We start from the raw sequence: 13,820 nt of genomic DNA, 5'->3' as shown, positions 1-13,820 counted from the left end.
GGGGCAAAGTACTGACTTGGATTGAAAATTGGTTGGCTGACAGGAAACACAGAGTAGTGATAAACAGCTCCTTTTCGGAATGGCAGGCGGTGCCAGTGGGGGACTGCAGTGATCAGTGCTGGGACCGCAGCTTTTTACAATATATTAATTATATAGAAGATGGTATTAATAGTAACATTAGCAAATTTGCTGATGATACGAAGCTGGGTGGCAGGGTGAAATGTGAGGAGGATGTTAGGAGATTACAGGGTGACCTAGACAGGTTAGGTGAGTGGACAGATGCATGGCAGATGCAGTTTAATGTGGATAAATGTAAGGTTATCCACTTTGGTGGCAAGAACAGGAAGGCAAATTACTACCTAAATGGAGTCAAGTTAGGTAAAGGGGCAGTACAAAGAGATCTGGGTGTTCTTGTACATCAGTCAATGAAGGTAAGCATGCAGGTACAGCAGGTAGTGAAGGCGGCTAATATCATGCTGGCCTTCATAACAAGAGGGATTGAGTATAGAAGAAAAGTGGTTCTTCTGCAGCTGTACAGGGCCCTGGTGAGACCGCACCTGGAATATTGTGTGCAGTTCCGATCTCCAAATTTTAGGAAAGACATTCTGGCTATTGAGGGAGTGCAGCGTAGATTCACGAGGTCAATTCCTGGAATGACGGGACTATCTTATATTGAAAGATGGGAGCGACTGGGCTTGTATATCCTTGAGTTTAGAAGACTGAGAGGGGATTTGATTGAGACATAAGATTATTAAAGGATAGGACACTCTGGAGGCAGGAAACATGTTTCCGCTGTTGGGTGAGTCTCGAACCAGAAGACACAGCTTAAAAATAAGGGGTAGGCCATTTAGGACAGAGATGAGGAGAAACTTCTTCACCCAGAGAGTGGTGTGTGGAATGCTCTTCCCCAGAAAGCAATGGAGGCCCAGTCTCTGGATTCGTTTAAGAAAGAGTTGGATAAAGCTCTCAAGGATAGTGGAATCAAGGGTTATGGAGATAAGGCAGGAACAGGATACTGATTGAGGATGATCAGCCATGATCATAATGAATGGTGGTGCAGGCTCGAAGGGCAGAATGGCCTACTCCTGCACCTACTGTCTAAGGATGAACGCGCTGGCTTCAGATGAGATCCAGAGGAGGTATACAAAAATGATCCTGGGGATGAAGGGCTTGTCATATGAGGAGTGGTTAAGGGTCTGTATCAGATGGAGTTCGGAAGAATGAGGGGGAATTGAAACTTACAGAATAATGAAAGGCCTGGATAGAGTGGATGTGGAGAAAATGTTCCCAATAGTAGAACAGACTAAGACCAGAAGGCGCACAGTCTCAGAGTGAAGGGATGACCCTTTAGATGAGGGATTTCACCCTTTAGATGAGTGGTTTATCTGTGGCACTCATCGCCACAAATGGCTGTGCAGGCCAAGTCATCGAGTGTATTTAAGACAGGGATAGATAGGTTCTTGATTAATAGGGGGATCAAAGGTTATGGGGAGAAGGCAGATAATAAGATTTAAAAACGTATCAGCCATGATCAAATGGCAGTGCAGACTCAATGAGCTGAATGGCCTAATTCTACTCCTGTATTTTTTGGTCTAACCTTTCTATTGCCTTGGGCAGCCATCCAGGGTAGGAGTGGGAGTGGAGACAGAATTATAAAGCTGCATAAATTCGACACACTTTCTGATAGTGTGGGAAAGTTTTTCTTTATTTATTCACAGGATGAGGGCCTCACTGGCTGGGCAGCATTCATTAGCCATCCTTAATTGCCCAGAGGGCAGTTAAGAGACAACCATTTGCTGTGGGTCAGGAGTCATGTAGGCCAGACCAGGTAAGGATGGCAGTTTCCTTCCCTAAAGGACATTAGTGAACCAGATGGGTTTTTCCGACAATCAACAATGGATTCATGGTCATCATTATCTGGAATTAAGAGTCTATTTACTGAATTCAAATACCACCATCTGCCGTGGCAGGATTCGAACCTGGGTCCCACAATGTTAACTGGGTCTCCGAATGAACAGTTTAGCAATAAATACAACTAGGCCATTGCCTCCCCTGCCAAAGTGAAATAAAGCATGGTTCTTTGCAATGTACATATTGGGGAGAAAGATGGCAATGGGAGAAAACAAAGTCTGGCACAGTCGGACAGGACTGTGTAAAGCTGCATCTGTCTCTTGCATTTGTCATGTCATCAGCCTAGTGAAACTGCCTACTGTTGAGTAAAGATTTCATTTAAATACTGTCTTTCAATCAGAGTTACATTTTGGTAGCAGCATTAATGAGATGGTGCTGCTTCTTCCAGAAGTACAGAGATTCACCTTAATGTTGTTTCCGCTGGCTAAAACATGACCGAGGTTTCATTCCTTTGGGACAACACAGATAGTAAAATAGTGCTCAGCAACTTGAGACAAAGAAAGTAAGTAGTTGATGGGAAAAAAAAATTAGAAAAAAAAATCTTGTAATTGTTTCATTATGATCAATCAAATGAACAACCTGCTTTGCTCACCACTGCACATTTCATAGAGTCATAGAGATGTACGGCACGGATACACACCCTTTGGTCGAACTCGTCCATGCCAACTAGATATCCCAACCAAATCTAGTTACACCTGTCAGCAACTGGCCCATACCCCTCCTTTCCTGTTCATATACCCATCCAGGTGCCTTTTAAATGTTGCAATTGTACTAGCCTCCACCACTTCTTCTGCCAGCCCATATCACACACATACCACCCTATGTGTGAGGATGTTGCCCCTTAGGTCTCTTATATCTTTTGCTTTATTTACTTGTGGTTAGCAGCTACAGCCCAGAGACTGAAGTAAAACATTGTTATACAGGTATCATATATACTAAGACATCTGAAAACACTGACAAAGTGGAGAAAGCATAATATCATATTTTCCAAAAGGTGCCAAAGATTATTAACATCCCAGCAATCAAAAAGATAAACTATCTCCTAGTGTTCAATGAAACCACACTGCCTCCCAGGGCTTCCCTTCAGAAATTTTTATTCATGCCAATGATGGGAGAATTCCAGGATCCTCCTGTTTGAAAGCTCACCATAGTGTATCCTATTGAAGTAATCAAACATATTTCAAATCAACTCAAACAAGCAAGAGGTCAAATGTACAAGATGGCTAAATCTAAACAAAATTTAAGTCTAAATTAATGAGACATGAGAAAACCCATCCCTCGCTTCTGGAGTATTTCTGACAGAAGCCAATCACTGCACACATGCAACTAAAGCCAACAGTCAAAACAACACATTTAAGTAGCATCTTAAGTACAGGAAAATGTCCAAACCACTTAATGGGAAAGTAATTGTACTAAGTTTAGCATTTGGGAGAAGTGACCAAAATCTTGTTACAGAGATAGGTTTGAAGGAGTGTCCATAAGGAAGCAAGCATGATTTTCTTTTGGCAGGGAAGATTTAGGGAGAAGAGCATAGACATCAGTCAGCATAACCACAAATGGTCAGGCAGAGAAAATCAAGGTTGTGCAAGAGATCACAATTATAAGAACGTAGAAGAAAGTGAGAACTGCAGATGCTGGAGATCAGAGTCAAAAAATGTGCCACTGGAAAAGCACAGCAGATCAGACAGCACCCAAGTAGCAGGAGAATCGATGTTTCGGGCATAAGCCCTTCATCAGGAGTGAGACACGAAGGGCTTATGCCCAAAGCTTCAATTCACCTGCTCCTCGGATGCTGCCTGATATGCTGTACTTCTCCAGTGCCACACTTTTGATTGCAGTCAATTCAGAGTTAAGCTTGATGGAGAATGTGCAGAAAGGGAAGAATTGGCCCTTGGAGGGACATGACACAACAAGAATGGAAAATTCTGAACCAGCAGCCAAAGGTCACCAAGTACATGTAATGTCTGAATAGGGTCTGGCAAGAGTCAAGATCTGGGCATATGAGCTCAAGTTTAAGAGAGAGTAGAAATAGGTAGTTGGAAAGGAGAGCAGAGAAGTCAATCTGTTTCCTCTTCCCTCTGCAGGAAACCTGATAAAACAGCTTCCAATTACCCTGTCAAGAGTAATATCCGCGCAACTATTTTTTCCTGAGGTAGCCATTGGCAATAATGCACATCATTTTCAGCACATCTACAGAGGAACTTCGATTATCCGGAGGACACAGACAGGGAATATTTCATTTGATTAAATCGAATTCCAAACAATCGAATGCCAGATAACGTAGTTTAGCAGAGCATCGGGACCATGCCATCTTGCCAGGTAATCCGATATTCGGATAATTGAATACCGGATTATCGATGTTTCTCTGTACTCTCTAGTTGAACATTAAAAATTAAAGGTCCATTCAAAAATGATTGAACTCTATGCAAGTAGAACATAATTACAACTGATTCGATTGTTCCCGTTTCAAGCACTTGAACAAAATTCCTAGCTGTAATTTAATCTTTCTCCATCATGTCCAATATTTTGACGTGCAAAAACATGAATAGTTCAATTTAAAAAAAAGGGTAAATTAATATTCCCAAGTTCTTTGTTATTGCTAAGATTTATTGCAAGATGCACTCTTACTCAATAATCTTATCTACAATACATGCGGTGGCATTGTCAACCAACAGTTGAATTGGTGTTGCATGGTGCACTACAACCCAGTTAAGCCTAGAACTTATCATACTGGCAAAGAGAAAGAATCCACAGCTCAAGACTCCACTTACAAATGCCATTAAATAATGCATAAATCCACAATTACATTATATTTCTCACAGAAACTAACTTCAACCTTCAAACGATTAATCAAAGCCAACTTTTTAAAAATAAAAATTATTCCAGCAACTCAATAATAATCCACAGCAGTGGCCATGAACTGACAGGATTTCAAATTGCCAGCCCCACACATTAGCGTTTTGTTACATTAAAACAAGATATTGATTTGATGGGATGGATGAGTAAATTAAATCCAGCCATGTAACCAACCAGCTACTTCAAAAATGGAAGGCAGGGCATTTTGAGTGTATGAGCACAGTAACAGTTGTTTAGATTACTTGCAAAATCAAGGAAGGTGGTTAATCATTATGAAAAGCAAGTCCAGTCATGAAGCAAAATTGTGAAAGAGAAGGAAGGATTATATGGCAAACACAGAAGCACATATAAAGGGAAGGAGGGTGTTAGGTGAAATTCATTAACGAGTACACAATGCAATGTTGGGTTGCAGTACCACGAAAAGAAAGGTGACTGGTGGAATACCAGAAAGGGATCACAATTAAGAATGAGTGACTACACTTGATTGTTCCCTACTTCTATTGGTGCTTTGCTTAAAAAGGCAAGAAAACTCTCATATATAAGACTTGCATTTAATTTAACTTCATAATTCAGGAATAATTCAACATAGCCTACTTACTGCAAAAGCAAAAGTAAACTAGCTGAAAAGTTAGCAACAAGTAATTTGATGACCTGCTGGATCAGTTCACTGGAACAAAAAGATTCAAATAAAGTAAATTCCAGACCCAAACAAAAAACAAAAAGAATGGCAGACACTGGAAATCAAAGAAAAAAAAAATTGCTCAAAAAAAAACAAGCATCTGTGGAGAGAAAGCACAGTTAATGTTTTGGGTCCAATGATCCTTCTTCAGAATGTTAACTTTGCTTTCTCTCCACAAAGTAAATTCAAGGTTCAATACTGAATTTGCTGATTCAGCAAAGATGGCATGAAGACCCCTCCACATAACCTTTTTCGACTTCTGCCCTGTATCACCTGCATGGATAGACATGAGATGAAGATACATCTAACTGTGATATCCAACCTGCTCACAATGAATAAAAGACCACTGGGCAAAGCATAAAACAGTAACCAGCCATAACCTACTGAAGTGTCTACATCAAAAGAAGAAAGGATCAGCTCAGTTCACACTTCTGTCCCAACCTTAACTGAATGACCTCACTGATGCATATTAAAATATAACCTTTTGACTGAAAACATTAAAATCTGGTCATCTGCTATTCCTGGCTTGTGTAGCCCTCAACTGCACAGTTCTGGTATGAAAAAGAAAACAAAAATTTAATTTTTCTAAACAAAACATTTATTTAACATTTTGTTACAAGAACTGCAAAATGTGTTACAGCTGACCACAACATGTAAGTACATCAAGATAAACTTTCAAACTGGAATTATGTAAGGCTTATAACAAATTTTTAAATCAGGAGAAAGCCTACACTTTACTCAAACTGAAAACTACACCCACATAGCGAAAGCAGTCAGTGCCCCTACACGTCCATCTTCCCTCCTTTTTACACAAAAGCAGTTCCACCAATCTAGCTCCAACCAGATTTCTGTTCTGCTTTTATGTAATCCATTAATCCACAATGGGGATGTCACCTCAGTTCCCTCTTCAGACAATAATTATTATTTCGTCAGGAAAACCAACATGATGCTTGGTCCTAAAATATAAAATTTCACAAAATTAATCCCATTAATTCACAGATACACATTCAACATTTATTGAATATTTACATAAACTTCATAGAAGCCCTATGGGCTTAATCTCAAAATAAAAGCTACCAATTTAAGACTGAAATGACGAGGAATTGCTTCACTCAGGGGGTTGAGTGCCTTTGAAACTCTGTGCCCACAGCTCTCTGTGGCAAAGAGTCCTTGTGCATATCTAAGGCTGAGATAAATACATTTTTGATCAGTGTGGGAAATCAAACGTTATGGGGAAAACAGAGGAAAATGGATGTGAGCATGTTGGATCAGCATGATCTTATCGAATGGCAGAGCAGGCTCAAGGGTCTGAACAGCCTAATCCTGTTCCTATTTTTAGAGTTTTAACTGCCTGCCAACAATGCCATATTTTTCCATTAATCTTGAAGAATTAAAAAGGTAACATTTAGGCCAACTGAAGTATGCACAGGGATTATCTGTCCTTTTTTTTAAAAAATGTAACCCAAGAAAGAGGAAAAATAAAACCATTGATTTATTTTAAAACACAATCGCAAAAATTAGACACTTAGAAATACTTAAAATTACTCCACTCAGGCTTGATTATGAACCCCCTCCAGCTAATATATCTTCTAACTTAGATTAGTAAGAACACTGTAACAGCACTTTTGGAAACTGTATAATTTACAATCCTACCTCATCATGTGCATTTCATGTCACTTGCTGTAATGGTTCAATTCTGCATTGCCACGATGTTAAAATAGGCTCATTTTCTTCACAGCACCTCTTGTTCAGCATGGGATGTTGCAGTTATGCCACAGCAGAATAAAATTAGAAGAGAAAGCATGTTTTCATAGTGGCAGTCTTTGAAGTTATGAACAATCGAATGTTCCTGACCAACATATTGTACAGTCATGTACAGAAACCGCAGTTTAAGGTTTTTGTTCAGTACACACACTTCCCGTCTGCACAGGTGCAATGTGTTTAGCACAAGTCAACATCAAAATATACTTTTCTGCGTCACTCTGTAGCCTCAAAGAAGAAAGAAGCAATAAAAAAAGAACAAAGGAGAGAAACAGCAAGGATGATCATATCTAAAAAATCCAATTTCTGTCTTCCTTGGACTGACATTCTGCACAAAAATGGTCAAAGTATATTAATCAACTTCATCCTCCAAGAAATATTTGACATGGCATCCTCAAGTCTTGCAACTTAATGCATTGGTCTCATTCTTTTCTAAAAAGCAAACACCACAACAAGCACATCTCCTGTAAGACATTCGCTTCCAAATTCCAATGCCTTATCACTTTTTAAACACACAAGCTGGCAAAATACTCATGGATCCAGAAAAACACTGAGGCATTCACATAAGCCAGCCTTTAAACCAACTCCTGAACCTAGGTACAGAACTTAGTGTAAATGTTTCAGCCGTTTCTATCGCCGAAATGATCTTTCCAATTTAGCTTGACATTTCCTTCGCTTCATGTTCTGTGCACCTGGAGCAGCGAAATCTACCAAACGTGGAGCCAAGCATCACATTCAGTAAAACCAATCACTTCCCATCACATCAACTGTACACCCGGTCCCACGCCACAGATCAACCGCTCAATGAGGAGTCAGTCATTCGCCATCCCAGTGAACCAGAAACTCAAGGCAGGTTTAACATCCCCTCCCCACCCCACGGGAACCTTTTCCCCTGAAACTGGCACCGGGGGGGGGGGGCTGACCTCGGAACAGCCGACAGTCACCCGAGAGGCCGAGCCCCGGGGGAGAGAGGCCGAGCCCCGGGGGAGAGAGGCCGAGCCCCGGGGGAGAGAGGCCGAGCCCCGGGGGAGAGAGGCCGAGCCCCGGGGGAGCCCTCGCTATGGCGGCATTCTCTCTCCTCCCCCCCCGCCGATGGTGATGATGATGCTCTCGCCTCCTTCGCCTCCCCAGCCCACACTCACCATGGTGGTCTATCTCGCCTCCCCAGCCCACACTCACCATGGTGGTTGGTGGTCTATCTCCTCTCCTTCGCCGTTACATTTGGCGCCAACAATTTCAACGCGCAAGCGTGCGGCGCGCGGAGATGAGGTCATGCGGGTGGCCACAGGATGTGGGTGAGGTTTGATTGACGGGTGCAGCGTCCCCCTGCAGAGGGGAGCGGATGGGCCAGTGGCGGTGTGCACTGACTCAGGGAAGCTCACTCACATTGTGAAATATTAAGTTGTATCACCGGAAGCAGCTGCAATTAAAGCTGTACTTTAACATACTCGCACAGGTACAATGAGGGAGCAGTGTTCTGAAAGCTAGTGCTTCCAAATAAACCTGTTGGACTATAACCTGGTGTTGTGTGATTTTTAAACTTTATCCACCCCCGTCCAACACTGGCATCTCCAAAAGGTATTATTGTATTACCTTACAAAGGATAGACTAAGTTAAGGTACTCCATTTTACTCCCAGTGTAGCCTTCAGCCCCTGGAAACTTCTATTAATGAATAAGATCATTGCTCTTCTGCAAACCTGACTTCACAAAACCACCCATATCCCTAAATATTTTCAGATTACCAGAATCACAGGACTTCACCTGATGAAGGAGCAGGGCTCTGAAAGCTTGTGATTCCAAATAAACCTGTTGGACTATACCCTGGTGTTATGTGATTTCTGACTTTGTCCACCTCCACTTCTTACAATATTTATGTACTTGAACTGCCAGGTTTAACCCATTCTCATAACTTATCTCTCAATTAACATCACAAAACAGATTATCATGCATGTTGATAATGTGGAAATTGGCTGCCGTGTTTCCTACAACAGCAGCTACAATTGAAAATATTACTACACTGGCTGTAACGTTGACATGTCCTGTGGTTGAATGGTGCTACACAAATGCCAGCCGTTTCTTCAATAATCTTTTCTAATGTCACATTTCCATCTACAATGCTCACAGTGACACCTCTATGTTACTGGTAAACTTGGATTTGTGGTTGTCTATCCCAAAATAAAACAAACAGTGAATATCTGAGGCACAACATGTATCCTACTGGGAAATTCTGCCAATTTGAGAAGAGTCATATAGCATGGAAACACACCCTTTGGTCAAACTCGTCCATGCCAACCAAGTTTCCTAAACTAAACTAGTCCCATTTGCTTGCAATTGGTTCATATCCCTCTAAACCTTTCCTATTCATGTACCTATCCAAATGTCTTTTAAATGTTGTAACTGTATCTGCATCTACCATTTCCTCTGGCAGTTCATTCCACATACGAACTACCCTCTTTGTGAAAAAGATGCCCTTCAGGTTCCTTTTATATCTTTTTTCACTCACCTTAAAATTATGCCCTCTAGTTTTGAACTCCCCTACACGAAGGAAAAGACCTTTGCTACTGATCTTATCTATGCCCCTCATGATTTTATAAACCTCTATAAGGTCACCCCTCAGCCTCCAGCACTCCAGGGAAAACAGCCCCAGCCTGTTCAGCTTCTTCCTATAGCTCAAACCCTCCAACCCTGGCAACATTCTCATAAATCTTTTCTGAACCCTTTCAAGTTTCACAGCATCTTTCCTGTAGGAAGGAGACCAGAATTGCATGCAATACACCAAGAGTGGTCTAACCAATGTCCTGTACAACCTCAACATGACCTCCAACTCCTATACTTAATGCACTGATCAATAAAGGCAAGCATACCACACACCTTCTTCACTATGCTATAATTATCCCACAGCAGATGCTAGGCTAACTGGGCTATAATCTCTAGATATTCACCTTCACCATTCTAAAAGGATCAAAGGGTATGGGGAGATAGCCAAACTGGATGATCAGCCATGATCATATTGAAAGACTGAGCAGATTCAAAGGGCCAGATGACCTACTCCTGTTATTTTCTATGTTTACACTGTGGAGTGAGGTACACAATTTCCATCAAAAGACGGAAGTCACAGTTAGACTATTTTGCATTGTTCTCACATAATTTAAAATTTCTCACTCTAAAACCCTCTAATCTAGGAAGTATAAATTTTAATGTTATTGTTTCCATCACTAGTATCATTTTGCTTTTATTAATTTTATTGAATCCCTGTCCTTAATACTAGTTTGCTTGGAATTTACAAAGCAGCTGTTTCTTGGGAACACTAACACAAAGTAAGTATTCACAATGTCCTGCATTTCCACGTCCTTGTTCTGTTTTGATCATGTGGAGCTGTAACATCCTCATCTCAGGTACTTAAAGAATTATTCAATTGATTCCTGCCTTATTGCCACTTTGGTATGCATCCTTGATGTGAACCTAGTTCTAAAAGGCATAATTATCAAGTTTGCAGAAGCACAGGCTTAGCAATGTATGAAATAGCAGCAGACTTAAAGGGAACATAATGCACAGACAAATTTAATGCAAAGTGTGAATAGATTAAAGAAAATCAGGAAAAGCTATACAATTTAAATGATACTGTACCATTTTAAAATTGTAACAGCTGGCACTCCAATACATTTTTTTTAATGTGGCCGGATAAATTGTAAAGACGAGTAAACAAAATAACGTGATTCTTTATTGCTTGATAAATAGGCGCAAAGCGTGCACAGCAAGGGAAGTTAAGATAAAACCTTAAAATATACTTATTAGGCCTCTATAAAAGTACCATGACCGCTCCTAGGAATCAGACCTCGGGAACTATGTCAAGGTTTCAGTGGTAATGCAGAAGACATTTACTGAAATGGTACAGGGATGAGAGTTTTCAATTACACGTGCAAAATTATATTATCCAGCTGAGGTATAATCGATCCTTTCAAAAGTATGCGTGTGTTCAGGGAGTAAGGACAAACTGATTGCACTTGCCTGCTGCACACTCATTGGCCTGGATTTTCACAGTTGAAGCTGGTACAGAAAGGCACCACTCCACGTTCAGAGACACTGCCTTGAGCAGATCGATTTTCCCCCTGGTAAGGGGGTGAAATCTAGCCTACCGACCCTGGAAGGAGTAGAAATACAGACGCGGACCCTGAGTGAGGAACATGTCTCAGCTGCAAATCTATAAGGAATTCCTGCTGTGATCCCGGAAGTTGACACAAAAGCTAAGGGGAGGCGTCAAGTGAACATTTGTCGCAATAGTTGTCCAACTGATTGCTGACACTGGAAGCGATGGCCCATCATGGGTTTTCCATAGAAAACTGTAGAGATTGCTTTGCTGCCCATAATGAAGGAGCACGTTTTAGAAAGTTAAGCTGACAAAATTTCAGACCATGCAGCATTAACTGCTCACAACAGTCTGACTCAGATTAGCATAATGTCTTGAGGAATGACAGACATCACACGCAGAAACGTTGTCCTTTCCACTCCATTTATCTTTCAAGATGAAGAATGTGATATTTTCTGATAGTATAATGTTTTATCTGATGTAGAAATGTTAACGTTATCTCCCTTAACATAAGAGACTAAGTGAGACTAACATGGTATTGAAGAATTTAACAGACGTTTACTGCAGCTAATTATTATTTACAAATATTCTTCAGACATCCAAGTCTGGGCTAACTTTAAACAATTAGATTACAGCAGAGAAGCATATTTAGAGTGATCTTGAAATAAGATGAAGTATGAAACCTTTATACCGTCACATGCTATAATACAATGGCAATATATTAGGGCAGCGTGGTGGCTCAGTGGTTAGCACCACTGCCTCACAGCACCAGAGATATGGTTTGAATCCAACCTTGGGCAACTATATGCATGGAGTTTGGATGTTCTCACCGCACCTCTATGGATTTCTACCGGGTTCTCTGGGTTCCTCCCACAGTCCAAAAATATGCAGGTTAGGTGGATTGGACATGTTAAATTGCCCATTGGGCCCAGGCCTGTGTAGGCTAAGTGGGTTAGCCATGATAAATGCAGGGTTATGGGATAGAGAGGCGGGGTAGGATGCTCTTCAGAGGATCGGTGCAGACTCAATTGGCCAAATGGCCTCTGCCTATGTTGTAGGGATTCAATAAGTATCTCTCATTAGGCAATACTGATATACTGATGATGAGATATAACCCATCACCTTTACCTAAAATTTTAAAACTTATCTCAAGTAGAGATGTTGTACATAGGCATATATTGTCAATTCAATAATTGTACAAGAGTTTGTTGTGGTTCTGTTCGCCGAGCTGGAAGCTTTTGTTGCAAACGTTTCGTCCCCTGGCTAGGCGACATCATCAGTGCTTGGGAGCCTCCTGCGAAGCGCTTCTTTGATGTTTCCTCTGGTGTTTATAGTGGTCTGTGCCTGCCGCTTCCGGTTGTCAGTTTCAGCTGTCCGCTGTAGTGGTTGGTATATTGGGTCCAGGTCGATGTGTTTGTTGATGGAGTTTGTGGATGAATGCCATGCCATGTGAATGGCATTCATCCACAAACTCCATCAACAAACACATCGACCTGGACCCAATATACCAACCACTACAGCGAACAGCTGAAACTGACAACCGGAAGCAGCAGGGACAGACCACTATAAACACCGAAGGAAACATCAAAGAAGCGCTTCGCACGAGGCTCCCAAGGGAATTCCTAGAGTCATGGCATTCATCCACAAACTCCATCAACAAACACATCGACCTGGACCCAATATACCAACCACTACAGCGGACAGCTGAAACTGACAACCGGAAGCGGCAGGGACAGACCACTATAAACACCGGAGGAAACATCAAAGAAGTGCTTCGCAGGAGGCTCCCAAGCACTGATGATGTCGCCTAGCCAGGGGACGAAACGTTTGCAACAAAAACTTCCAGTTCGGCGAACAGAACCACAACAACGAGCACCCGAGCTACAAATCTTCGCACAAACTTTGTACAAGAGTTTACCAGGCTAACATTTTAAACCAAAAACAGAAATTGCTGGAGAAATTCAGTAGACCTGGCAGCATCTGTGGAGAGAAAGCAGAGTGAAAGTTTCGGGTCCAGTGATCCTTCTTCAGAACATTTCATAGTTCAGTGTAACCCTTTGGAGGTTTGACAACTAGTCCTAATTTAGTGATTGTATAACCATCCAGAGAGGCATTGTTGTTATCTGCTGCACTTGTTTGACAACTTGGTGTCTTCCTGCTGGTTGCTGTCACTCAATAGTTTGACACAATCATCATCATCCTTATTCTTCATGTGTGATTGCTGTACCATACATCAGTTTGAGCTGGTTTCTGTCCTTCACTATGTAGCATCATTATCAGTAATTACTTTGATCTGGACTGGTTGCATATTCTTGAAATCTTTTGTGGTATCCAAGTATTTGGATTTTTTACTCGCATTCCCTGCTGAATGACAGCCTCTACAGTGTTCTGCAGTAAAGAATCCCACAGATTAAGTACCATCTGAGAGAAGAAATTCTCATATCTGTCTTAAATATGTGAGCCCTTATTCCACGATTATGCCTTATGGTCTTAAACTATCCCACAACCAGAAGTATCTTTTCCAT

At 41.4% G+C, this 13,820-nt stretch overlaps 1 protein-coding gene and 1 long non-coding RNA gene across 5 annotated transcripts in view; both read right to left on the bottom strand.

Moving 5' to 3' along the window:
• The window catches only part of rfc1 (replication factor C (activator 1) 1), an 86,922-nt gene extending 75,235 nt beyond the window's left edge, over positions 1-11,687 (bottom strand). The window contains exon 1 of one of the 4 annotated variants that reach the window (XM_043692892.1): positions 11,217-11,687. In XM_043692892.1, coding sequence (XP_043548827.1) covers positions 11,217-11,231 — 15 coding nt within the window. In that variant the 5' untranslated portion in view covers positions 11,232-11,687. Of the gene's footprint in view, positions 1-8,349; positions 8,366-8,386; positions 9,503-11,216 lie in introns of those variants that run through there. The other 3 variants (XM_043692868.1, XM_043692878.1, XM_043692885.1) reach the window with 3 other exon arrangements.
• On the bottom strand, positions 6,027-8,213 carry LOC122551268. Its single transcript, XR_006312070.1, has 2 exons — positions 7,100-8,213; positions 6,027-6,402 (listed from the first exon to the last, which is right to left on the bottom strand). It is a non-coding gene; the product is annotated as an uncharacterized LOC122551268 (long non-coding RNA).
• Positions 11,688-13,820: the final 2,133 nt, after the last annotated feature.

This window comes from Chiloscyllium plagiosum, chromosome 1 (genome assembly GCF_004010195.1).
Source record: "Chiloscyllium plagiosum isolate BGI_BamShark_2017 chromosome 1, ASM401019v2, whole genome shotgun sequence".
Taxonomy (NCBI): Eukaryota; Metazoa; Chordata; class Chondrichthyes; order Orectolobiformes; family Hemiscylliidae; genus Chiloscyllium; species Chiloscyllium plagiosum.
Note: the sequence above shows the minus strand (reverse complement) of the source record. Positions and strands in the feature narration are given on the sequence as shown.